General features: G+C 58.8%; 1 protein-coding gene across 4 annotated transcripts; it reads left to right on the forward strand.

Moving 5' to 3' along the window:
* Positions 1-1097: 1097 nt before the first annotated feature.
* On the forward strand, positions 1098-25046 carry MYO1C (myosin IC). 4 transcript variants are annotated; one of them, XM_082603358.1, is made up of 32 exons: positions 1098-1343; positions 8526-8681; positions 8797-8912; positions 9458-9656; positions 9738-9818; positions 11080-11259; positions 11340-11438; positions 12144-12257; positions 12343-12414; positions 12848-12967; positions 13080-13162; positions 13384-13489; positions 13602-13682; positions 13962-14053; positions 15749-15843; positions 15924-15970; positions 16085-16165; positions 18749-18854; positions 18960-19077; positions 19691-19804; positions 19880-19956; positions 20305-20373; positions 20461-20545; positions 20629-20788; positions 21441-21524; positions 22373-22466; positions 22561-22616; positions 22737-22872; positions 22956-23026; positions 23115-23212; positions 23290-23389; positions 23792-25046. In XM_082603358.1, the coding sequence occupies exons 1-32, from the start codon at positions 1269-1271 to the stop codon at positions 23816-23818; spliced, it is 3192 nt and encodes a 1063-aa protein (XP_082459484.1). In that variant the 5' UTR covers positions 1098-1268; the 3' UTR covers positions 23819-25046. The 4 variants fall into 4 exon arrangements, with proteins under 4 accessions (XP_082459484.1, XP_082459487.1, XP_082459486.1 ...); XM_082603361.1 differs by lacking the exon at positions 1098-1343 and adding an exon at positions 1869-1956; XM_082603360.1 differs by lacking the exon at positions 1098-1343 and adding an exon at positions 2143-2263.
* The last annotated feature ends 1626 nt before the right edge of the window (positions 25047-26672 follow it).

Below are 26672 nucleotides of genomic sequence, written 5' to 3' on the forward strand. Positions count from 1 at the left end.
CAGGGAGGGGTGAGTCTAGCAATGATTGAGAGGCGGGAAGGGGAAGGGGGGGTGCTCTCCCTCCTCTTGGCCCCAGTCAGGATATGGCCGCTCTGGGCCCAGCCCTGACCCGCTGGGTGGAAACAGGAAATATGTGAGACTTGGTGCGCGCTGGGTCTCTGTGCCTGGCTCCACGGCTGATAAGGGCCATTGTGTGGCTGCCGGGGATGATCCTGCCCTGGATAGATGTGCTTCCCAGAGGAAGGAAGGAAGGAAGCTTTGCTGGCCTTTCCTGGGCGGGGGAAGCTGAGGGGAGGGAAGGAAGGGTGCCCAGGGAAAGGTGCCTGCCCGAGGGGGCCGGCGGCGCAGGCCCACTGGACTCCACCCCTCCCCTGCCAGCATCTTCCTCTGGAAAGATCGCTTTCCCCATCCACTTCCCCCTTCGCACTTCCTATAAGGAATGGCCAGAGACCCGAGGGCTCAGTCCCAGGCCAGGAAAGTGTCAGCTGTGATTTAGCAACAATAAAGATAGAAAAACAGGAACATTTGGGGGTGGGGAGCACCTGAGGGTGCTGCGGAAAAGTAAGGGGCAAACAAGATTAAGGCTCCCCAACGCCAAGCCACCCAGGAACCAACCTCAAGCATTTGAGGCTCCAGAGGAGGGTGGGACAGGGGCCTCCTCACAATGCCCTCCTGCCTCTCCAGCTAACCCCTCTGCCCAACATGGCCAGTCCCCAGCAGCCTGGCACCTCAAACTCCAGGGGCTCACCTGCTGCTGTGGGAGGCGGACAAGCTGGCGGGGGGACTGTGCCTATTCATGGATCCTCTTGGCTTAGGGAGGATGTACATTCTGAATTGGGGAGTGGTCACTGTGCTCTCCAGCTGATACCAGCGAGAGGGCAGTGGGAGAGGCCTGGCCATGGAGCTGCTGGGGAGAAAGGCCTCCTACCCTTTGACCTGGAGCCCAGGGTCCCCCATGGGTGGCTGCATCAGCTCCTCTGGTTACCTGGGACAACAAGCATTTCCTCCGTCCCTCAGCCCCTCCTCTTCCTGCCCCAACCCTGCTGGGCCAAGAGGCCTCCCAATCAGACCTGGGCTGTTCCAGCTGTGTCCTGAGGCACTGGACCAGACACATCCCCCGGGGCTGGAGTTGAAGCTGAACCAAGCGGCCATCCCAGCGTGAGACTAGATTCCTGGTTCCGGGAGCAGCCAGAACCAGCGGGCGGGCAGGCAGACGGGCTTTTGCTCAGAGGCCCCAGTGCTCAGCACGCTGGCTATCCGCAGACGGAATGGCCCTGCAAGTGGAGCTGATACCCACCGGGGAGATCATCCGTGTGGTTCATCCCCACAGGCCCTGCAAGCTTGTAAGCTGGGATGCTCTGGGCTGGGAGGAAGGGTGGCAGTGTCTCGCCAGGGCCCAGCAGCTTCCTCTCAGGCAAACCCCTTGGGAAAGAGGTGAGCAGTGGGGAAGCATTCTGATCCTTGGTGGGACAGGAACAGACTGGACAAGAAGGGGTAAATGGAAGGAACAGGGTAGGGTTTAAGCCCACCAGGAGCAGAGTGTTTCCAAGCGGGGATCTGGGTTTGAATCCCTTCTCCTCCAGCTCCCTGATCCTCAGTGGGCTGGCCTATGAACTGGGCTAACAACACCGAGGTGACAGGGCCGCTCTGAGATCTAAGGACCAGCGCATGCAAAGCTCCAGGTGCATATAGTACAGGCTCAGTTAATGCCGCTGCTTTCCCGTCTGGCCTGAAGAACAGACACTGGCCGGCTCAGAGCAGTAGCGTGGGTGGAGAAGGAAGGTGAATGCAGCGAGGCAGTCAGAAAAGGGGAAGAACTGACTTGGCCTGGCACGCAGGGCAGGGTCGGGTTTGCTCTGGTGATGCAAAGGCGCCCTAGGATGAGAAGGGAGAACCCCATAAGACACACGCCGCCCAGCACTACAGCGAGTGGGCCCGGTCGTCAGCCGGAGGAGGGTGCGTGTGTGCGTGTGTGTGAATGACTGTGACGCGCCTCGTCCCCAGGAGCTGGCTGCGGAGTGTGCTGCACCAAGCCCCCGCGGACACGGACGCGGGCCGGGGCCGGGGCCGGCACCGGGGAGGCCGGGGCGGGGCCGGAGGGTGCGCGCGCGCGCCGGGGCCTGGGCCCTGCCCGGGATGACGACAGGGAGCGGCCCGGCCCCGGGCGGGCCCTGGGCGGGGAGAGCGTGCCTGGGCCGCCGACTCCGGAGCCGGCCACGCCGACTAGCCTGGCCCCCGCCCGCGCACCCGAGAAGCCAAGCCGGTGGGTACGCGGAACTCCGGGAGGGCCGCAGCCTCGTGGCCCCGGGGTTGGGGGGGCTCCGCTGGCGGGCGGGATGGAGGAGAGGGTAAGCGGCCGGGCGGCGAGCCAGGCCCGGAGCTACGGTTGGGGAGGCGGGGGTCGCCGGCCCAGGGATCGCTGGGGCCGAGGGTGGGCTCGGCCCGGCCCGTGCGGGGTCCCAGGACCCGGTGGCCCCGGGACTCGGCCTGTTGGAGATTTAGATTTCTTGCGGGTAACGTGAGGGCGGCGAGGAGCGACTGGGGTCGCGTGACCCAGGCGCCCTGCGCGCCCTCTGGGGCCCTCCGGCTGCCGGCTCTGCCTCCGGATTCCGGAGAAGCCGCCCGGGCCCCGCCCCTTCCCGTTCCCCGCCCCCCGGCCCAGCCGCGCCAGTGGCCCCTGCGTGTGAGTGAGGCGGCTGGGGGGCTCCGAGATGAATGAGAGAATGAATGGCTGGCCCACGGCCTATTCAACGCCCGGCACGCTCCGGCCTTCTACTCACACTCCCGGGCTCTGTGATTCATTCATTCACACAGGCGTCCACGAGGGGTTATTGAGCTCCCACTGTGTGCCGGCCTGGAGCGGGAGCAGTCTCCTGGGAGAGACTGATAAGGAAACCTTCGATCAGAGCGGAATGCGATAAGGAGGGGGCTGTGTGTTGCGGGGCGTCAGGAAGGGGTTCTGGAGGAAATGATACCTGAGCCGAATCTTCAAGGATGACTAAGAGTCAGTCAGGTGGGGAGGGGTTTGGGTGCGAGGGCCAAGGAAGCTGCAGGTGCAAAGGCTTGAAGCTTAGAGCCACGCGGCTGGGGGCAAAGGCGGAAGCAGCTCCTCCTGGCTGTGTGTGGTGGTGAGGGAGACATGGGGAGAGAAGGAACTGGAGACGGCTGCCCCTGTAGCCACACAGGAGCTCAGGAGCAGTGGGGTAAACTGAGGATACAGTGGGCTTCTGGAGTCCACATACAGGGGCCTGGCAAGAAGCAGTGAGTGTGCTTGGCATATGGACAGGTGCCCTATAAACCTTCACTCTATTAACATGAGATGTTAATTGATCGGATTTGCATTTGTAAATACCACAGGTGGCTGTGGGAAAATGGATTGGAGGGAGGAAGGCAGGGAGGCCAGTTTGGAGGCTGCTTGCTTGGTCCAGGATCAGAGCAGTGATGCAGGAGCCAAGGGGAGGTTTTAGCAGGTAGTGACTCCTTGGTGTGAGGAGTGGAGCGAGGAGGGCGGGCTTTTTTTTTTTTTTTTTTTGCGCGGTACGTGGGCCTCTCACTGTTGTGGCCTCTCCCGTTGCGGAGCACAGGCTCCGGACGCGCAGGCTCAGCGGCCATGGCTCACGGGCCCAGCCGCTCTGCAGCATGTGGGATCTTCCCGGACCGGGGCACGAACCCATGTCCCCTGCATCGGCAGGCGGACTCTCAACCACTGTGCCACCAGGGAAGCCCGGGCGGGCCTTTTGATGCCAGGCGGTGATGACTAGCTGGAGGTGCCTGCCTCCTCTCATCTTACAGGATACTGAACAAGGAGGATAGGTTAGTGGGCAAGGCACTTTGTTTACTTCTGCTAGACCCCCAGGCAGAGGTGTCTGGCAGGCAAAAGGCCCATGGTTCTGGAGCCAGAGTATACAGCCCTTGACTGGGGCCCAGTGAGATATCAGGTAGAACCCCTAAGTCCCCACCTTTTCTTTCCATTCCCCCTCACAACAGTTCCCTTCAGTCTGGAACAGTCCTTGGTGGGGCAGCCTGGGCCCAGACCTAAGATATGTTTGATAATAAAAAAGCTGAAGACCTGTTCTGTGCCCAGCATGCGCTGTGGGTGAGATAGGCTATGGTTCTTTCCACTGCCCCAACAGGCCATGAGGCTGCCTCAGTGGAAATCAGTTTCTAGCAGCAATCTGGGGGTCCTCAGAACACCCTCTCCAGACTCGCATCTCCCCGAGCTGGGGGAACACCTGAGGCTGCCCACTGCCCTCCCCACTCCTCCAGAGGGCGGGCTTGGGGGCACCTGGCCCATACTAGGTAACTGGATGACCCAGGTCTGCTGGGCCTGTGCCACCTTTATGGGAAACACCTCCCCAGGTGGGAGGAGACTCAGAGGCATCCTTGGGAAATAAGTCCTGGGTCACTCAGGGGTCACAGCTACACCCCAGCCTGCAGCCAGCCCTTAGGTCCAGGGCCATGCTGGGGCACAGGTCATGGCCCCACTCCCTAGCTGCTATTCCTAAGGCCTACATGTCAATAGTCACACAACACCGCCAAGGGTGGGTACTGGGCACTGCGGTCACGGGTTCGCTAAGGAAGGTCACGGCCTGGCAGGTAGCATGTTAACCCTGACAGAGAAGCTGGGAAATCCTCCAGCCACTAGGCAGGCGTCTTTCCCTCAGGGCAGCCCTGCAGGAGTAGACAGTGGTAGACTTCCCGGTTCCAATCCTACCCCTCCTTTTACTAGTCCTGGGATCTTGAACACGTCATTCGCCTGCCCAGACTCAGTTTCCCCGTCTGTAGAATGGGGGTAATAAAACAGACCTCATGTCTCGGCTGAGGGCATTGAAAGGAGTACAGTACCAGAAGACAGCGCTCCGAACGCAGGAAGCGCCCGGCGCTGCAGCCTTGGCCGCGGTGTCTCTCGCACGCTCTGTCCCCCGCCTCCCTACTCCCTCTCCCGGGCAGGCGCTTCCGTCCAGTGAGGCGAGGCGGCCAGTGGCGGTGGCCAGGGACTGTGGTCGGGGAGCAGGCCCTCTGGCCCGCCTGGCAGCGGAGACACCCCCTCCTTCCGCCGCCGGGCGGCGGCTGTAAGGGAGTCAGCGGGCATCCGGGGAATGCGGCGGCGGGGCGCGGGCGGGGGTGGCCGGCCGGACCCCTCCGCACGCGGATTCCCCTCATTCCTGCCGCTTGACGCGGCGGCGGCCGGAGCGGGCACTGCGGCCGCGAGGCCCCACCCCTCTGCCAGCTCCTCGCCTCGGGCCCGCGGGAGGCCGCCAGCCGAGCCAGCCTAGTCCTTGTACCGCCCCTGAGCCGTGCTCCTGGTGGGGACCGGGTGGACCCCCTTCCTCCAGTCTTCCAAGGCCCTCCCCACTCCGGGTGAGCGGGACGCTGAGTCCCCTCGCGGAGGGGGCCTCCTCCCGCCCTCAGCCCGAAGCTGGTGGCATTTAAGACCCCCACCCCCTCCGTTCCCACCCATCTCCCAGCTGCACGCGGTGGCACCCAGTCCCCTCGCTCCCTCCAGAGGGCCCCATCTCCCAGCTGGCGCCCCCGCCGCGGGGTCCCCAGGGCCGCGGCTCCGGCCGGGCTGTTGTTCTCGAGGTAATGAGCCTTCCCCACGAGGCTATAGCCCGCACCTGCCGCAACCTCACTCCCTCCCCGGAGAGCCCAGGTCCGAGAGAGGGGCATGCTGAGGCTTTGGGTCCCAGCCCTGCCCTTTTGCCCCCTAGGTCAAGTCAGCATCCGGCGATTGCACCTCGAGTTCCTTATCTGTCAGGTGGGGCACAGGTAAAGTTCGAGAGCTCTTTGTTAACTGGCAGGCAGACACGCCTGAGGGGCTTTCCCCGCTATAAGAAGTGTGACCTGTCTGGCCCAGGACCTGGTTCTTAGTAAGTCTGCTCGAAGCGTGTGTGCAAAGAGTGTCTGGCCGAGAGAGGGAAGTGGTGTTTACTGAAGGCCTGGGAGGTGCCTTGGCGGCTTATCTTAGCCTTCTCAACAGCCCTTTGAGACAGGTATTAGCCTCATTTTAAGGCTGAAAGAGAGGCTCCCAGAAATTAACTGACCTGCTGGCAGTCATACAGCTTGTGAGAAGCAGCCCAGCGTTTTGGAAGAAGCACTAGCCATCACACCCCCACCAGCGCTGGGACCTGAGCTAGAGTTTGCCCCGCAGGCTGCTGCCCACCGAGAGCGCAGCGAGGGCGGGGCTGCTGGGGGCTGGTTTGGGTAGAGGGAGGATGTCTTGGGCAGAAAGTATGGAGGGATCCAGAGGGACAAGAGAGGGAGACTCTCTCCAGAGGAAGGAGAGAGGTGAAGAGCCCCTGGGCACGGGGGCCCTAGTCGGGATGTCCTCGATAGGGGAGAAAGGTATTTCCCCAAATGCTGGAAGTCGGACATGGATTCCCCAGATGGAAAGCTGAGCCCTCCATGGAGGCCGGGCACGCACCGCGCTCGGCAAAGGTGCTCTGGCTGTCTTCGTCCCTGGGGTACGCGCTCTGTGCTGACGCGGGAAACTAAAGAGATTTTCTAGAGACTTAAAGACACGGGATCCACCCTCCAGAGAGTGTACGGGGGCGGACAGTGTCCCGCACGGAGGCTCCGCCCGCCTGGGCGCGCCGGCCGTATTTGGACATTTCGTTCTATTTTTAACTTTCCCGGGACTCGAGGTTGGAGTGGGGGGGGCAGGGAAATCCTGCTTCCTCCGGGACCCACGGGCTTCTGCCTAGTGAGCCCCGCGCCTGGCCTAGTGCGTAGTGTAGACACAAGCCCGGAAGTGAGTTCCGGGTCAGTGTAGACGCGGCGGCCGCGCGGGTTCCGGGCCCCACCCTGGAACCAACGAAGTCCCTCCTGGAAAACCTGACTCAGGCGGAGCCCCTGCCTGGTGGGGAGCTCCGCCCCGGCCCCGCCCCCACCCTTGTACCCACCCACGCCGCGAGATCCCCCTTAGTTCCTGCCCCACCCCTACCAGCTGGGGAGGGACCCCCGAGTCCAAGCACCGAAGGAGGCGGGGGCTCCCGGGGAGTCCCGCGCCTCCGAGGCTCACGGAGGGGGCGGAACGGGGGGCGGGTCGGCCCCTCCCTCGTGACGCCGCCGCCGCCGCCGAGCCCCGAGGCGAGAGCACGGGCAGCGGAGCGGGGCGCCAGGCCGACCGGGCAGGATGCGCTACCGAGCGTCGGTGAGCGGGGCTGGCGAGCAGGGCGGGGGTCCCGGGCGTCCCTCCCGGCCTCGCGGCGCCGCCTCGGCCCCGCCAGGAAGCGGGCGCGGCCCAGGAATTTCGGGTGGAAAAACGTCCCGGAAAGTTGCAGGGGGAGGAGGCCGAGGCAGGGAGGGCCGTGAGGCTCTCGGACCCGGGCCGGGCGAATAGCTCCCGGGGAGGACTGAGAGCGCCGAGACCCGTCACCCAGAGGGCAAGGGGGCTGGAGCTCGGGCCAGATTTGGCAGCAGCTTCGGGGCAGTATTGGAGGGGGGAGGGGGCAGTGAGGGACAGGCCTAGGAGAGGCAGGCCCCTGGCCAGACCCTGAGGGGTTCCTGGGCCAGAGATCTGGGTGGTCTGCGGTTGGAGGAGGCCTAGTGGCCTCTTGGAGATCTACACCCCCTCCCACCACGGCGGCCACCTTGCTCTTCTCTGACCCTTGACACTCTTGGTGTCAATTTCCTAGAGCCCTCAGACCCTTTTGAAGAGTGTGCTCTGGGGTGGGGGCCTTGTTGAACCTGTACTTCTCCCCACCCTCTGATGGGGTCCGGAGGGAGCTGGGTTTTCCGCGGTAAAATCCCCACTCCCTTGAGGCTTCTCGGGGCTCTCAGGGGAGGAGGGTGTCTGGGAACCTGGCAGCTGGAGGGGAGGGCGTGGTTCAGCTGTGGGAGGGGGAGCCCCCCTTCTGGGGTGGGTGTTGAGCCCAGCTGGGATGGGAGGTCCCCTGGGGGAATCCCTCTCCTGTGGCCTGGGGTGGCCTCTTGCTAGGTCCCTAGACACTCTCCCCCTGGCGACTTTGGGAGTGGGCGTGGGAGAGATGGCCCCACCCTGCCTGTAGAGCTCACTTTGAGCTATTTGTCCTACAAAGCACCTGTCACACATGGCCCAGAGCTAAGGGACTTGAGGTCACCTGGTCTATCTCAACTCCTTCTTGAGAAGGACACAGCCCAGAGAGAGGAGGGGTTTTGTCCAAGGTCAACAGAGCATTCTTTCTCTTATTCTCATGACCCCCCCCCCTTTCTCTGCGCAAAACCAGCGTCTCCCTGGACTCAGTGACCTTGCCCCCGTGTCCTCTGGGTGCTCTGTGCTCTAGTGTCCTGTGTTCAGGTCCCATGTGGTCTTTGTTCTGGGACCCGCGTCCTCAGTGTTCCATGCGCCAGCTTCCTGCCATCCAAGCCCACTGTACCCAGCCTGGTACACCCGTCTCCTGGGTGTTCCCTGTGTCGTGTGTCCAGGCCCCCCGTGTCCACGTGCCCCTGGTTGTCCTTTCAGTCCCGCAGGCTATGCTGGAGGGGAGAAGTGGCCTTCCCTTACCCTGCTGCCACTGGCCCTCCCCCACGGCCCCTCCTTGCAGGCCCTGGGCAGTGACGGGGTGCGGGTGACCATGGAGAGTGCACTGACCGCCCGTGACCGGGTCGGGGTACAGGATTTCGTGCTGCTGGAGAACTTCACCAGCGAGGCAGCTTTCATCGAGAACCTGCGGCGACGCTTCCGGGAGAACCTCATCTACGTGAGGCCCGAGTGGGAAGATGCAGGGGGTGCTGGGGGCACAGATGCGGGCTGTGAGGGAAAGAGGCTCAGGGGCCTCTGGGAGAAACTTCTGACCCTCCTCCCCTGACCCCCAGACCTACATTGGCCCTGTGCTGGTCTCTGTCAACCCCTACCGGGACCTACAGATCTACAGCCGGCAGCACATGGAGCGTTACCGGGGCGTCAGCTTCTATGAGGTGCCACCCCACCTGTGAGTGACCCCCCCTCCTATGAGTGACCCCCTCATCTCCACCTGAGATGACTCCACCCGACCTCCCACTTGGAATGAATCACAATTCACATCTGTGAGGAATGCCCAGTGCCCACCCAAGGTGAATCTCTCTACTCCATCTGGGCAGGACCCCGCCAGCCTCCACCCCAACTCACACCCATGACTTATTCCCCCAGCTCTACCTGAACATAGCCCTCCAACCTCAGTGACCCTCTGACCCCCACCTCTGAGGGACCTCCCAGCCCTACCTATGAGTGACCTCAGCCTTCACCTGAATGACCTCCAATCCCCCCACCCATGAGTGATCCCCTCAATCCTCCGTCTGATTATGACTCCCATCCTCAGCTGGGAAGGATCTCCCTTGACCCACACCTTGGAGGGTTCCCCCATCCTCAAGGGTACACCCCCTTGTGAACCCCACCAGACATGGGAGCGCCCACCCGCAGTCCTAACCTGTGGGACTCCCACCCCCTGCAGCCACTTGACCCCTGGCCCCCTAAGCTCCTGACGGGCCTCTGCCCTAGGTTCGCGGTGGCTGACACTGCGTACCGGGCACTGCGCACGGAGCGCCGGGACCAGGCAGTGATGATCTCTGGGGAAAGCGGGGCAGGCAAGACAGAGGCCACCAAGCGGCTGCTGCAGTTCTATGCTGAGACCTGCCCAGCCCCCGAGCGGGGCGGTGCCGTGCGAGACCGGCTGCTGCAGAGCAACCCCGTGCTGGAGGTGAGGGGACAGCAGCATCTGGGGGGCGGGAGGGGCAGAGAGAGACTGCCAGGCACGCCTCACACCCCTGTTCTCTCCTAGGCCTTCGGAAATGCCAAGACCCTCCGGAACGATAACTCCAGCAGGTTCGGGAAGTACATGGACGTGCAGTTTGACTTCAAGGTACCTGTGGGTGGGACAGGGCAGGGGGAGTGGGTTTCCCATTCAGCAGGCGCCCACTGGCCAGGTCTTTGGCACCAGCAGATATTTATCGAGCACCTACTGTGTGCCAGGCGCTGTTCCAGGTGCTGGTGGTACCGCAGTGAAACAGAAATCCTGCCTCCAGGGAGATAGACAGTAAACAGAAAAATGTAATTTAGCTGACAAGTGTCACAGCAAAAAATAAAATGAGGCAAGGGGCGGGAGCAGTTGCTGTTTTAAATGAGGCAGATATAGTAGGCACTGAGAAGGTGGCATTTAGTAAAAGCTGATGGAGACAGAGGAATGAGCTGTGCAGATAGGAGAGTCCGGGCAGAGGGCACCACCATTGCAGAGGCTGTGATGGGGAAAGTGCTTGATGTGTTCATGAACAGCAAGGAGGCCAAAGTGGCTGGAGAAGAGAGCAAGGGGCCAAGGAATAGAAGAGGAGGCTAGATGCTGTGGGTCCTTTTGGGTCTTTGTAAGAACTTTTCTTAAAGCTCTGAGTGGAAGGGAGGCTAGAGAGTTGGGGTTTTTGTTTTTGTTTTGTTTTTGTTTTTTTTGGCTATGCCTATGTGGCTTGTGGGATCTTAGTTCCCTGACCAGGGATCGAACCTGTGTCCCCTGCAGTGGAAGCACAGAGTCCTAACCACTGGACCATCAGGGAGGTCCCGAAAGTTTGAAACAGAAGTGTGTTATGACCTCACTTTCCTCTTAAAACGATCACTCTGGCTGCTTTGTTGAGAATAGATGGTAGAGAGTCAGGCCGAGCAAGGAAACCAGTTAGGAAGCTGATGTTTATTAAGTCTAGATGACAGATGATGGTGGCTGGGCCCAGTGTGGTGGCAGTGGTTGAATTCTGGAGGTTCTGAAGGTTAAGGCAGCAGGATTGGCTGTCCAATTGGATGTGAGGTGTGGGAGACAAAGAGGCTTCCAGGACTGCAGACTGCTTGGCCTGAGCACCTAGAAAGTTGACCAAGATGGGAAGAGGGAGCTAGTTTGAGGAGGGGAGATGAGGAGTTCAGTTTCAGGCCTGTTGAGACTGAGAAGCCTGTCAGACATCCAAGTGGAGCCGCCAGGTAGATAGGGCTGAGCGTCCTCATTTCTCAGAGGAGGAAACAGGCCAGAGGGGGCGACTTGCCTGAGCCATTGTCAGAGCTGGAATTCGGAGGGCAGGGGAGGAAGGGGAAGGTGGGCTCTGTCCCCAGTCCCCCTGAGCAGTCGCTACATCCTGCCCTGCCCACAGGGCGCCCCTGTGGGTGGCCACATCCTCAGTTACCTCCTGGAGAAGTCCCGGGTGGTGCACCAGAATCATGGGGAGAGGAACTTCCACATCTTCTACCAGCTGCTGGAGGGGGGCGAGGAGGAGACACTGCGCAGGCTGGGCCTGGAACGGAACCCCCAGAGCTACCTGTACCTGGTGAAGGTGAGTAGGGGCCAGGCAGGGCAGGTGCCACCCAGGGAGCCCAGTGCCACGGCTAGAATCCAGCTCTGCCCATCCTCCAGGGCCAGTGCGCCAAAGTCTCCTCCATCAACGACAAGAATGATTGGAAGGTCGTCAGGAAGGCTCTGACGGTCATCGACTTCACCGAGGATGAGGTGGAGGTGAGGTCTCTGCTGGGACCCTCCCTTTTTTCCTGTCATACCCTGAAAATCTCTGTCTACCTTTACACCCTGTTTCTACTCTAGCTGCCTTTTCCTCTCAAATTTCCTTTACCACCTCTCCTGCCTCCTTTTTAAAATTTATTTATTTTATCTTTGGCTGCGTTGGGTCTTCATTGCTGCATGCAGGTACCATAGTCTCTGTTTATATGAAAATAAGAGGAGGCAGAAGCAGTTCCATTTCTGCCAGAGACAGTCTGTCTTTTGCTAATTTTTTGAAAGCAATGGGTTCTTTTTTTTAAATTTTTGGCTGCATTGGGTCTTTGTTGCTGCCCACAGGCTTTCTCTAGTTGCAGCGAGCAGGGGCCGCTCTTCGTTGCGGTGCACAGGCTTCTCATTTCAGTGGCTTCTCTTGTTGTGGAGCACGGGCTCTAGGCGCGCAGGCTTCAGTAGTTGTGGCACATGGGCTCAGTAGTTGTGGCTCGCGGCTCTAGAGTGCAGGCTCAGTAGTTGTGCTGCACGGGCTTAGTTGCTCCGCGGCATGTGGGATCTTCCTGAACCTGTGTCCCCTGCACTGGCAGGCGGATTCTTAACCACTGCGCCACCAGGGAAGCCCCTCTCCCGGCTCCTTCTGACCATCCACTGTGTGCCCCTGTGGGGCTCTCAGCCCCTCCTGTGACCCCCACCTACCCCTCCCTGTCCCCCCAGGACCTGCTGAGCATCGTGGCCAGTGTCCTGCATCTGGGCAACATCCACTTTGCTGCCGACGAAGAGAGCAACGCCCAGGTCACAACCGAGAACCAGCTCAAGTATCTGACCCGGGTGAGTGGGGCAAGCAGAGGGCAAGGGCAGGGCAGCTGGGGCGGGGGGAGTGCACCCTCACCAGGCCCACCCCTTCCCTTGGCAGCTCCTTGGTGTGGAAGGCTCAACATTGCGGGAAGCCCTGACGCACAGGAAGATCATCGCCAAGGGCGAAGAGGTGAGGCCCAGCCTTTGCTTCAGGAGCTAGTGGGGGCAGGAGCAGGTATTGCACAGCAGCCCTCCTCCCATCATCCCCCTTCCTCTGATCTGCTCAGCTGGTCTTCTTAGCAATGCTGGAAAGACATAAGGCGGGTGGCTCAGGGAGGCTCAGGGAGCTGGCCAAGGTCACACAGCAAGAGGGTGAGGCTGGAAGGAAGGCTCACCTCCAGGAATGAGGCCTCTTTTTTTTTTTTTTTTTTTTTCTTCCAGGAATGAGGTCTCTTGTCTTATACCACCTTCCCTCTGGTGGGGCCAGTGTATCCTCCCCTGGTGCCCCCCAACCCCAGACTCATTGGGGGCGGGGAGGGCAGAGTGGTCAGTTTCCTGAGTGCGAAGGGGCCCGGGGTGGGAAGGGGCTGCATTCATTTCCCCATCTCACTCTCCACCCCCAGCTCCTGAGCCCGCTAAACCTAGAGCAGGCTGCATACGCGCGAGACGCCCTCGCCAAGGCCGTGTACAGTCGCACCTTTACCTGGCTGGTCGCGAAGATCAACAGGTCGCTGGCCTCCAAGGTGAGGGCTTGGCCCCTGCTGCTCCCAAGGTGGCAGGGAGGGCAGACCAGGGGGGTCCGGGGCTGGGCGCTGGCGAACGTTGGGACCCACGCTCTCGGTCCACTGGCCCTAGGATGCTGAGAGCCCCAGCTGGCGGAGCACCACGGTCCTCGGGCTCCTGGACATTTATGGCTTCGAAGTGTTTCAGAACAATAGGTCAGCGCCCCACTGTCCCCTTCCTGTCTCTCCTCCCGTCTCCCCTGTCCTGGTGCCTCTCCTCTTCCCCGGCCTCTCACATTCCTGCCAGTGTCTTCCCAGCCACCTGGGTCCTGCTCTGTGTTTCTTCCCTTAGAGCTGTGGGGCCTCCTCCCACCCCTCCCCCGCTCCTGGTCCCGTGTCCCCTGGAATTACTGAGGGCTCCTGTGTTTCCCTCATAGCTTTGAGCAGTTCTGCATCAATTACTGCAATGAGAAGCTGCAGCAGCTCTTCATTGAGCTCACCCTCAAGTCGGAGCAGGAGGAGTATGAGGCAGAGGGCATCGCGGTGAGTGCAAGCCTGCGGGCATCCCCACATGCCCTGGAAGCCCGGGCATTGGTCTCCCCAGGAGAGGTGCCAGGACCCCATGATGATGCCTTCCTCCCCTCTTGCCTCTCAGTGGGAGCCTGTCCAGTATTTCAACAACAAGATCATCTGTGACCTGGTGGAGGAGAAGTTCAAGGGCATCATCTCCATTTTGGTGAGCCGTCTGCTCCTCCAAGGCCCCGTGTTGGGGGCTGGGTGGGATGACATCACCCCTTTCCCCTTGTTCTCCGGGCCTGTCCGCAGAGAGCCAGAGTTGGAGCAGGGACAGGACAGGGCTGTCTGTGGAGGGTGAGGTGAGGTGCTGGCCAGGTCTGGGAGGCTCCCTGTGATGTGCCCCTTTCCTCTGTGTCTGCGCCTCCCATGGGGACCCCTGAGTCCCTGTGCTCTCCAGTCCCTCCCCCACACGTCCTTTGCCCTCTGCCACCCCCCCCAGGATGAGGAGTGTCTGCGCCCCGGGGAGGCCACGGACCTGACCTTCCTGGAGAAGCTGGAGGACACCATCAAGCACCATCCACACTTCCTGACGTGAGTGGGCTTGTGGGGCTCCCCTGGGGCAGAGCCTGTGGAAGCCTGCAGTACCCCCTAATCACTGAACACCAGTCACAAGGGGGTGACCAGAGGAGGCACTAAGTGAAGGACAGGCACACAGAGCCGCGGCTCGTACTGCGTCCACAGAGTCACAGGCAAGGAGCACAGCTTCCTCCTTATCCTTTTGAGAATGAAACTTCCTAAGATGTTCCTAGCTTCCTTATTTGGAAATTCCTTTATATTTAAGGAATCCCCTAAAGCGGGGTGAGGGGAGAAAAGAAACAAGCCTCTCTGTTCCAGCTCTGCCCTGTGTATTTTGAGTACATCACCTCCTCTAATCTGAAGCAACCCCTAGAGGAGGTTTTACTGAGGCTCAGAGAGGTGAAGCCGTCCCTGGTGGCGCAGTGGTTGAGAGTCCGCCTGCCGATGCAGGGGACACGGGTTCGTGCCCCGGTCCGGGAAGATCCCACATGCCGCGGAGCGGCTGGGCCTGTGAGCCATGGCTGCTGAGCCTGCGCGTCCGGAGCCTGTGCTCCACAACAGGAGAGGCCACAACAGTGAGAGGCCCGCGTACCACACACACACAAAAAAACGAAAACAAAAAAGTTGAAGCCGTTTGCCCGAGGTTAGCTCACATCTAGTTAAGTCCAGAGCTGGGACTCAGCCCCAGGGCTGCAGATTAGTTCCCCGACTAGGAATCAAAGCCGGGCCCCAGCAGTGAAAGTGCCAAGTCCTAACCACTGGACCGCCAGGGAAGTCCTGAGCAATTTTTGCTTAAGAGAATGTTTAAAAACCTTTCTCTGGAGCGAGCAAGCAAAGGAACCTGTTGTTTGTTCTCACTCCCCGCACCTGCTGTAGCAGGGGCCCCAATAAAGCCTTGCCTGAAGAAAAAAAAAAGAAAAAGAAAAACTTTTTCTGGCTGTAAAAATAATGTCCCTCATCAGAGAAAAGTTGGAATGTGTGCAAAAGCCACTTGTAATCCTGTCACCTAGAGGTCACCACTGTTAATAATTCGAGACATTTTCTTCCTGCCTTTTTCTATACATTTTTTTTTTCATAGTTGAGAACTTATTGTGTGTAAGGCTCAGGGTGATGTTATATCCTGAGTATCTTCCTGTATCATCAAACAGAAAAATTTCCTCAAAACAATTCCTCCAGTGGCTCTAAAGCAGATACTCCACTGCTCTCACCCAGCCTCTGGGGGCCCCGTCCAGCCTCCAGGTTTCTGCTGGGAAAACAGGGCTGCCACGAATATCTATCTCTGTGCCTTAAATCTCTGCCTGGTCTCTCTGGTTAGTTGCTTGGAATTGTTCTTAAAAGTAGAAAACGGGCTAAAGGGTATAAACATGCTTAAGACATAAGTAGTCTCTTGGGGCAGATTCCAGTCTTAAAATGTAGTGGGCAGCACTCAGCCCTCTGAGCAGAGCCACGTAACAGCCAAAAGCAACGCCAAGTAACCCTCCACCCAGCATGCCCTGGCAGTGCAGAGGCCAAGGTCCCCGTCCTGGTGCTGTGTGACCCAGGACAAAGCCATCTACCTCTCTGAGCCTCTGTGGCAGCCTCTGTTCAGGGAGGTGGCCCCACCCTGCCAGCTTTTTACTGGATGCCTGGTTCCTCTCTTGAAGTCTCTTCAGCAGGCAGGGTGATGGCTCAGGCCAGCAGTCTGCAGCTTCCTCTCCCTGTCACCCCCAGGCACAAGCTGGCTGACCAGCGGACCAGGAAATCTCTGGGCCGCGGGGAGTTCCGCCTGCTGCACTATGCTGGGGAGGTGACCTACAACGTGACCGGTGAGGACCCTGGGGCTGGGTCCCCACAGTGAGCGGGGAGAGGGGCTCTCCCTCCCCTCACCTCTGCTCTCTCCTTCCAGGGTTTCTGGATAAAAACAATGACCTTCTTTTCCGGAACCTGAAGGAGGTGAGGAGGACCGGGGGGAGGGGTCGTGGTCTGGGCTCTGTATGACCTCTGCCCCAGGAATCTGACAGGCCTTATCCTGTGCTCCCACCATGACGCCCTGCTCTGCCCTCACAGACCATGTGTAGCTCGGAAAATCCCATCATGAGCCAGTGCTTCGACCGGAGCGAGCTCAGTGACAAGAAGCGGCCAGAGACGGTGTGAAGGCGGTGGGACCCGAGGGGGTGTGTGTGTGCACGGGAGCGGGACCAGTGCCTGCATGAGCTGCGAGTTAGCAGTGGGTGTGTGAGTTCGTGTGTTCACTGGTGCCTGGCTATGCGTCGGTGTGTGTCTGGGAGGCTGCCCGTGGGTGCATCTGTGCTTACTTCCATGTGTACCTGTGTGTGCACTGTCTCTAAGTGTGGACGCGTATGTGTACACCTGTGTCTGTGTGGGTGCTTGCGTGCATTCACCCCCACAGCAGACATTTGTAGTGGACATTGCTGGGCACTTTGGATACAAAAATGAATAGGTGCTTTCCTAGAAATGTGCACAGGGTGCTATGGAAACTTAGGGAGCAGCAAATTGCCTGAGGGAGTCGAAGAGGGGAGGTGGTCAGGGAGGGCTTCCTGGAGGAGGAAGCATCTGTGATAACTTGGGAATGAGTAGGTGCTTATCAGATAGACAGAGGGCCCCACACAGGTATACAGTCCAAAAAAAAAACCAGGAGGTGGACAGGAGAGTGACATTTCGAGGAGAGAGACGGGGAAAGGCAGATATGGCCAGTGGTGCCAGATGCAGGGAGAGCTCCAGTGAGCTGTGGTCAGAGGCGTGGCCGCTGGGCTTGGCAGGAGGAGTGCCAGGGCAGTCCCAAGAAGAGCAAGGTCATGGAGAGGTAGAAGCCACAGTGCTGCAGGCCAAGACATGCAGGCAGGGAGGCCATGGAGGCAGCATGTTGTCCAGAGTCTGACTCTCTGGGACCCTGCCCTCTGCTCCCCACCCCCGCCCCTTCCCTGAGCATTCTCCTCCATGGCCTCATATCCCCCTCCTTGACCCTCGTGAGAACACACCCACTCCGTCCAGGCCTCTCCAGCAAGCCATAGATTCCACTGATCTCCAAGTGGCCTGCAGGCACTCCAGACCCCAGTAGTCTATAAAGGGCCCTTGACTATCCAGCGTCCCAGGCCTGCTCCTTCTGTTTCCCTAACTCAGGGCAGGGACCACCCTCCACCCAGTCCTGAAGGACAGAAACCTGGGCATCATCCCTGATTCTTCAGCCTCCACCATTGCCCTCATCCTAACAACCGTTGGATCTTGCCCGTTTCTGCTGCCTGAATACCCTTGCCTCTCGGCCTCTCTGTAACCCTTACTCCAGTTTGGTCCTCTGAGCCAGCCACAGCCTCCTCTGTGGTCTCCTGGCTTCCCATCTGTCCTTACCAACCATCCTCCACCTGTCTGCTGTAGAGCTATTCCAAAAGGCAGATCTTTTCCTGTCACTCCCTCCCTCCAAATTCCTCTTTGGCTCCCTATTTCCCTCAGGATAGAATTTAATCTCCCTAATGTGGCTCTCGAGTCCTACTGTGATACCGCCTCTCTAACACTATCCTTTTTACACTCTCTGGATCCTTGCACTGCTTGTAGTTCCCTGTGCACACCAAGCCTTTGCTCACTCGGTTGCTCTGCCTGAATGCCGTCCCCTCCTGCCTGCCTTCTGGCTGTCTCCTACTTCTCCTTTAATGCTCAGCTGAAGGGTTATTTTCAGAAGACCCTTCCTGATGCCCCCTACCCCACAGACTGAAATAGTTGCCCCTTCTTGATGCTTCCAGAACCCCCAGGCATACGCCCCTGGCATTAATGGGACCGCAATGGATAGCAAATCTTTGCTGAGGCATCCGCTTCTCCCACAGGCCTGAAGTCCTTGAAGGTCCTGCAGTGCAGTGTACAGGGATAAGGGTTGAACGCATAGGAGTAGGACACATCGTTTAGGAATGCGGCCCTGAAATTCTAAAAAGAGAAAGAGTGGCTGCCAAAGGAAGGCATAGGATTGAGGTTGCCAGGAGACCTGAACAGGATTTTTAAGACGGGAATGAGGTTCTTCAACTGAGGTCTTTAGCTCGGCCAGAGCGATGCAGGTGATGTAGTCTGGCCCCTTCCTCTGTTGTGAGGGAGGGGTGATGGGAGAAGGGGATCTGGAGATTTTGTTGACCTTCATGGGTTTATAGTCTCTGTCTCTAAACAAAGTATGGAAATAGTAGAGCTTTCATTTTGCTTTCGTTTTTGTTTTGTTTTCTCCCCACTAAATAGAAATTAGGGTTCTTAGCCTGTTTCTGGCAATCTGTTAATTTATTAGGATAGTTGTCTTTCATTTGCTTTCCAATAGGCACAGTAAATTTAGTTGAAGAGCACATCTATATGCTACAACTTGATTACATCTTTTTTTCTGGCTTTTTTGCATTTTTTCTTTTACCAAGTTTCAGTTCCTGCATGTAGAATTAAATAAGAAACAAAACTTGTAAAGTTGTAACATTTCACATGGAAATGCTGCCCAGTCTTCACGAGCTTCAGAATTCTGACCTTTGCCGATGCTGGAATAAAGTGTTGTAATTAAAAAAAAAAAAAAAAAAAAAAAAAAAAGTAAGGGCCCACGCAGGGCAGGGGTAGTTGTGGGAACTGGTTCTGTTTTGCCCCAGGGAGGGGTCTCTGGGGGTGTTCAGGGCTCTGCCACAGGGGGCGGCATCATCTGCAGGGGTTAGCGGCCTCAGCCCAGCTCCAACCAACCTTCCGTTCATCTTGGCTGACCAGGTGGCCACCCAGTTCAAGATGAGCCTCCTGCAGCTGGTGGAGATCCTGAAGTCTAAGGAGCCTGCCTACGTCCGCTGCATCAAGCCCAATGACGCCAAGCAGCCCGGTAAGCCCTCTGCCCCCTGGACCAGTGCAGGCTGTGCCTCCCCTGCAGAGGCAACGGCCATCTGGCGGCAAAAGCCCTCTGACCACCCGGTTATCCCTCCCCCAGGCCGCTTTGACGAGGTGCTGATCCGGCACCAGGTGAAGTACCTGGGGCTGATGGAGAACCTGCGCGTGCGCAGAGCCGGCTTTGCCTATCGCCGCAAATACGAGGCTTTCCTGCAGAGGTGGGGGCGGGGCCTGGCTCAGCGCCAGGGGAAAGGGGTGGGAGGGTTGTCGGCGCCTCCTAGATCCCGGGAGGGAGGACAGCTGAGCGATTCTCAGCTCAGGGACGGGGCTCTGAGCTGCTGTGGGATCCACACCAGGGGCCCCTCCATGCTGCAGGCCTAATGTGAAGCTTGGTAGGGCAAAGATCAGCCCTCCCCACCCCCCCAGGCCTTGCCCTCACAGAGCAGCTGCTTAGCGGTCCATGAAGCGTGCATCCACATGCCTATCTATCACCAGCGGAGATAGTAAAAGCCTGTGAAAAGGACAGAGTTTCCAATCAGCTCAGAAAGGATAGAGCAGCTTTGGGGTTACCCTGAGTTAGGGACCTGGGGAGTCAATCAGGTGTGAATTCTGTCTCTACCACTTTCTAGCCCCATGACTTTCAGCAGATAAGAAACGTCAGTTTCCTCATCTTTAAAGTGGGGATAGTAACAGAGCGACCTCTCAGGCTTTCTGTGAGCTGTGAGTCAGTGGGAGCACCCAGCAGATGCCTGGGAAAGCTGGTTTGGGCCCCCAGAGAAGGATGCTGGCAGGGGTGGGGGCTGAGTGCATTTCTGCCCCTCCTGTCCCCAGGTACAAGTCACTGTGCCCAGAGACATGGCCCATATGGGCAGGACGGCCCCAGGATGGGGTGGCTGTGTTGGTCAGACACCTCGGCTACAAGCCGGAAGAGTACAAGATGGGCAGGTGAGTGGCTCCCACGCCTGGTGTTTGGGGGGCATGGGGGTGGCAACCAGGGGCTGATCAGTGCTGCCTTTACAGGACCAAGATCTTCATCCGCTTCCCCAAGACCCTGTTTGCCACAGAGGATGCCTTGGAGGTCCGGCGGCAGAGCCTGGGTGAGAGAGGGACCCCACCCTTCCTATCCCAGTGGAGTCCATTCTGGGGAGCAGGAAAGAAATCACTGCATTTGGGCTCCTTCTCCAGGAAGTCCGCCACGCCCACATTCAGCTGCCCTCCTCATCACCAGCCCCAGCACCCCCCCTCCTGCCCTTGGCTACACACTCAGCACGTTCTCACTTCTCACGTTGCTTTGCTCGCTCCCTTGCTCTTTGATTTACTCTCCCTTCACTTAATGCTCATTCAGCCACTCCCCTCACTCATGCCACTCAGTGAGCTCTGACAGTGCCCAGCCCCCAGCCGGGTCCCTTGCGCTCTGGCCAAGTGACTTTCTTTCCCAACTACAGCCACGAAGATCCAGGCCACCTGGAGGGGCTTTCACTGGCGGCAGAAATTCCTCCGGGTGAAGCGATCAGGTTTGGGGGCCCAGGGGTCTTCAGGAGGGCAGGGGCTAGGGTAAGGGCGGGGAGGAGGTAGAGGTCAGCCGTCTGTGTTCTCCGCAGCCATCTGCATCCAGTCGTGGTGGCGAGGGACCCTGGGCCGGAGGAAGGCAGCCAAGAGGAAGTGGGCAGCACAGACCATCCGGCGGTGAGCACTGGACACCATGGGGGCGGGGTGCAGAGTGTGTGTGTGCGGGGGTCCGTTACCAGGCTTCTCACCCCCACCCACAGGCTCATCCGCGGCTTCATTCTGCGCCACGCACCCCGTTGCCCCGAGAATGCCTTCTTCCTGGATCACGTGCGCACCTCTTTTTTGCTCAACCTGCGGCGGCAGCTGCCCCGGAATATCCTGGACACTTCCTGGCCCACGCCGCCACCTGCCCTGCGTGAGGTCTGTGGACGCTCCCTGCTGACTTGGGAACCACCAGCACGCTCAGCAGAGAGACCTAATAACCGTGTGACCAGAGAAGCCATCAGGGAAGGGAAGGGAGCGGGAGCTGGGCTGCAGAGAATGAGTTCTTTTTTTTTCATAAACTTATTCATTTTATTTATTTATTTTTGGCTGCGTTGGGTCCTCGTTGCTGTGCGTGGGCTTTCTCTAGTTGCAGCGAGTGGGGGTTATTCTTCGTTGCGGTGCACAGGCTTCTCATTGCGGTGGCTTCTCTTGCTGCAGACCATGGGCTCTAGCCGCGCGGGCTTCAGTAGTTGTGGCATGCGGGCTCAGTAGTTGTGGCTCACGGGCTCTAGAGCGCAGGCTCAGTAGTTGTGGCGCACGGGCTTAGTTGCTTCACGGCGTGTGGGATCTTCCCGGACCAGGGCTCGAACCTGCGTCCCCTGCCTTGGCAGGCGTATCCTTAACCGCTGCGCCACCTGGGAAGTCCCAAGAATGAGTTCTTTGCAAAGAAACAACTCAGGAATGGAAGAGTGGCCCAGGTTGAGGTGGTGTCACTTAGGCCAAGGCCTGATGGTAGGCACATGCCTGTTGTCTTCAGAGGGAAGGGAGCCAGGCTGCCTGGGTGCCCTGACCTCGCTCGCGCCCACAGGCCTCAGAACTGCTGCGGGAGCTGTGCCGGAAGAACATGGTGTGGAAGTACTGCCGGAGCATCAGCCCTGAGTGGAAGCAGCAGGTATGGGGCTGGGAGGCAGACACTGGGGGACTAGCCAGGGGGCCACTAGAAGAGTGCTGGCCTGGAGGACCTTCACCCCAATTTACCACGTGCCCTCAAATGGATCCCAGCCCGTTTGGCCTCATGTATGAAGCCGAGGCTGGAGTTGATTTTGCACTGCAAATAGGGTTTATCTTCTAGAGCAGCTCCACTGGCCTGGTAGAGGCTGCCCAGAGCCCTGTGTTGAAAAGGCTGCAATTTGAGTCTGATAGAATAGTTCCAGAGAGACATTGGTGGCTGACGTGCCTGTATTTGCCAACTCAGTATAGGATGATGCTAAAGGACCCACGCAGCAGAGTTAACCTGCAGTAGTGGTTTTTTAAAAAAAAATTTTTATTTTTTTATTTTTTTGGCCGCACCATGTGGCACGCAGGATCTTAGTTCCCCAACCAAGGATCGAACCTGTGCCCCTTGCAGTGGAAGCACAGAGTCTTAACCACTGCACTGCCAGGGAAATCCCAACCTGTAGTAGTTTTTTGAGTATTAGCAACCAGCCAGATCCCAGGCCAGAGCTTTATCTCAGGGGCTCCAAGGCCTGCTATGATGGGGAATTATCCCCAAAGTGGAGCCTAAACCCTGACAGTACTGTCTGTCATGACCCTTCTGAGGAGCCCTGTGCCTTGGTCAGTGGGGATGGGGGTAAGGGAGAGAAGGGGCTAAAGGGGAGTGTTGGTGGCAGGGCTTAGCCTCTGGTGCTGGGGCCAGAGAGAGGGTGAGGGAGACTGTCTCAGTTCCTGAGGCTGGGCCTGTCCCTGCTGTGATGGTCGCCATCCCTCTGACAGCCCCCCTCCCTGCCCTTGTCTCCTCAGCTGCAGCAGAAAGCCGTGGCTAGTGAGATCTTCAAGGGCAAGAAGGACAATTACCCCCAGAGTGTCCCCAGGCTCTTCATCAGCACACGGCTTGGTGAGCCCCTGACTTTGCAGTGCGTAAGCCCTCCATCACCATCCTAGTCCCCTCTCTTCTCCTCTCACCTCCCCCTCCCCCATCTGGGTTGCAGGTGCAGATGAGATCAGCCCCAAAGTGCTGCAGGCCCTGGGCTCTGAGCCCATCCAGGTGAGACCCTGCCTGCCGGCCACCCTCAATCCCAAATAGTTCTGCTGCCCGAGGACTGGGTGGGGGAGTCAGGGCCTGGGCAGAGGGTGAGGAGGCCCCTCAGCCACCCTCTGTCCCCAGTACGCAGTGCCCGTCGTGAAATATGACCGCAAGGGCTACAAGCCCCGCTCCCGGCAGCTGCTGCTGACGCCCAACGCCGTGGTCATCGTGGAGGATGCCAAAGTCAAGCAGAGGATCGAGTACGCCAACCTGACCGGTGAGCCGGAGTCCAGGGCTGGGTGGGTGGGTGGGGAGCCCTGCTCTGACCCTTGATCCCTGACCTCTGCCCTTCCCCCTCAGGAATCTCCGTCAGCAGCCTGAGCGACAGCCTCTTTGTGCTCCACGTGCAGCGTGAGGACAATAAGCAGAAGGTGCCCCTCGGGGGACTGGGAGGCAGGGAGGGGGTGGCTTCTCTAGCTCTGGGCAGGGCCTGACCCCTGACCCCATCTGGGCCCCCAGGGGGACGTGGTGCTGCAGAGTGACCATGTGATTGAGACACTGACCAAGACGGCCCTCAGTGCCGACCGTGTGAACAACATCAACATCAACCAGGGCAGGTGAGGCGGGGAGGGGCGGGGAGGGGGCTGTGCGTGCATGGGCGGGGGGCAGGCCTCACGCACCACCTTCCCTCCAGCATCACGTTCGCAGGGGGTCCCGGCAGGGATGGCATCATCGACTTCACGACCGGCTCGGAGCTACTCATCACCAAGGCCAAGAATGGGCACCTGGCTGTGGTGAGTGGGGCCTGGCAGCAACACCCTGCCTCCCGCTGAGGGCCCTGGGGCCAGGGCAGAGCCTCTGGTGGCCAAGCCTTCCAACCTCAGCAGTGCTGGGCAGAGCCTGGGCACCTCGCCGTGGGTCCTTTAAGCTCCCACAGTGCAGAGGGTCATAAAGATGGCAGCACGGCAGGGGGGGTGGTGATCAAGGGGGTGAGGGTGTGCTGGGGGGGAGGGGAGGCCCGCTCTGGCCAGGGCAGTGGCTCCCGTGGGAATAGGGTTGGAGTCTCCAGTGCCAAGGCCTCTAGACCACTCCCGCAGCTTGCCCCGGTGCGCTGTGACATATCTAAGCCATGAAGACAAGTGCTCGAAGCACCTCTGCTTCCTGCTCACCACCTGGGCTTCTCCCCCGTCCCACAGGTGGCCCCACGGCTGAACTCTCGGTGATGAAGGCGCCCACTGGATCCCCCTCCCGCCTCCCAGTGCTTTGCTCATCCCCTTCTCCCCTTCCCAGTTACCAAAGACTCGAGCTTCCAGACAGGGACCCAGGGACACCTTGAAGCCCACCAACAAACTCCTGCCTGCCGCTCGCCCCTCTCTTGAGGGAGCAGCAGGGACCAGGGAGCTGCCCCAGGAGTGGGCCAGGCCGGGCCACAGCAATAGGAAAGCCGGGGCCAGAGGCAGCCACGCCAGCCCCACTGCCGATGCCAAATATTTGAGAGAAGGGAACTTTTGCTGAGGTTTTCTCTGAGATTTTTTGATGCTTTATAGGAAACTATTTTTTAAAAAAGCCATCTTCCCATCCCCAGGACACACTGGATGTGTTTTCCCTGACTCCAGCAGGGCAGGGAATGGAGCTGAGAGGGTGGGCGGTCTGGGCCTTGGTGCCCTCTTCCCTGCCCAGGCCACCCTCTCCTCCTCATTTCCTTGGCACCTTGTCTGTCTGCCTGCCCACCTGTAGCCCACTCCAACATCCCCCTGGGGGCTGAGACCACCCTTGCCTGCCCCCTCCTTCCTGCCTTAAAACTGCCCTTCTAATATCATCCCAGCCTGAGGGCATCCTGGAGTAGGGACAGGACCCCTAGGGCATAGAATTTGGAGGACTCTAGGGCATAGAGTTTGGACGACTCTGAGAGATCACCTAGTCTAGTCTCCTGGTGTGACGAGCAAGAGACAGAGGCCCAGAGAGGGGAAGGGACTTGCCCAAGGTCATCCAGCAGGTTGGGGCAAAACCAGACTGCAGCCCTGTCCTCAGCACACCTCATTGCCTCTCCCAGGGACGGGGGCCCCGTGAAACAGGCTCATGCCTTAAGGGTGCCTGTGGCTTCCTGACCAGCAACCACCTTTGGGGGCCACCAGGTGGGAGGAGCACTCCTGCCTGAGTCCATGCCTTAGGATAACAAACACCCTGCCCATATACTTTGGCCCCAATTCAAGGACATAGGGCCTTTACTGGCCCCTGACCCCCCTCCCTATCCTGGGAGCCTGGGGAAGGGGCCAGCCTTGGGAGGAGCTGCAGGGGCATCACCTCTTTCTGCTGCTTCTCCCCCCCCCACCTCCCCAGAGGGTCTGGGGGACTGCCCAGCTGCCTCTGCCCTCCTGGGGGGGTCTCAGCCCACTGCTGACACTTCTGCAATCCAGAGAAACACTAAATAAAGCAATACGTGTTTGCCAACTTTGGGCTCCTTGTGAATGTTAGAAAAGGGAGGATTTCCCTGCTGGCGCAGTGGTTAAGAATCCGCCTGCCAGTGCAGGGGACACGGGTTCGATCCCTGGTCTGGGAAGATACCACATGCCGCAGAGCAACTAAGCCCATGAGCCACAACTACTGAGCCCTCGTGCCTAGAGCCTGTGCTCCGCAACAAGAGAAGCCACTGCAATGAGAAGCCCGCGCACCGCAATGAAGAGTAGCCACTGCTTGCTGCAACTAGAGAAAGCCCGCATGCAGCAAACAAAGACCCAACGCGGCCAAAAATTTAAAAATCAATTTAAAAAAAAAAGGGAGAGGACCCCTAGAGGGCAACCAGGGGTATTGTATTATAATTTTTGCCTTATGCCCAGAAGGAAGGAGGCTGGGCTCCCTCCCTGGGGGAAAGAGTAGGAGTGACCAGTAGCTGCAACATGGCCTCCCTCTTTCATTGACTGTCCATGGAAAGGCCACTCAGCCTGGCCCAGGGCTGTGGCAGAGGGCGGATCGTCACACAGTCCCTGCCGTGTGGTCCTCAGCCTGGCAGGCAGGCCTAGTGAATGGAAACAGCCCAGTGTGGTAAGTACAGGCATCGAGGGCACAGTGACGAGATTGACTCAGGTGGGGATGAGGGTTGCTGACACTTCAGAGAAGATAACATTTGAAGTGGGTCTCAAAGGGTAATCTCCGAACTCCACTGCAAGTGACAAACCCAATTCAAACTGGCTTAAACAGAAAAGGACATTTATTAGCATTAGCAGCTTAACAGTTCCAGAGTAGGGCTCCTTCCAGGCCCTCACTATCAGGAATGTGTCTGGAACCATCTCTTGGCTCAGCCTTCCTGGGTGGTGGCTTCATTCTCAGGCAGGTTCTCCACTCATGTGGTGGCCGCAGCAGCCACGGGCAGCTCCAGGCTTGCATTCGGTAATTCAGCATCGGAAGCAGAAGAAGAAAGTGCCTCTTTCCCAGTGATTCTAAAGTCTCAGCTGATTCCCAGTGGAGCAGCTTTAATGAGGTGCTCTTCCCTGAGCCGGTCCGTGTAGTGAGGGAGAAGAGCTCGTTCTGATATGTGCCTGCCGGGCCTGGGTCATATGCCTGCGCCCCCCAGGCAGAAGCATGGACCACCCCCTGACTGCGAGGACCAAGACTGGGAACATGATTTCCCCCCAAATCAGAGTGCTGCTGCCTGCAGAAGAAATCTGCAACCACAGAACTCCTCGGCAGGCTAAGAGTTTTCCCAAAAGAGAAGGGCCTTGTAGGTAGAAAAAATGGCAGGTGCAAGGCTTAAAGGCAAGGGAAGGTTTAGTTTGGAGTCAGGCTACCTGCCGAGGGGTTTAGATTCATCACCTAGGACAGAGGTTCCCAAAGAACAGATGCCACGTCATGTATGACTTATCTTGGGTTTGGCACGATCCTGTGAACACACCTAGATCTGGACACCTCCCTGCGAATTAAGTTAAAGAAAAAGCACCACAATCATTTGTTCACTCTGTCAGTAGTAACTGCGGTTCCAAGAAGCTGACACCAAGAAGCCCACAGATAAGATAAGCACTGAGATAGGTGCAATTACCAGCTTTACAACTGTAACAACACGGCCTTCCTCTATCAAGTTGG

Source organism: Mesoplodon mirus (genome assembly GCF_964341445.2).
Source record: "Mesoplodon mirus genome assembly, chromosome: 18".
NCBI lineage: Eukaryota > Metazoa > Chordata > Mammalia > Artiodactyla > Ziphiidae > Mesoplodon > Mesoplodon mirus.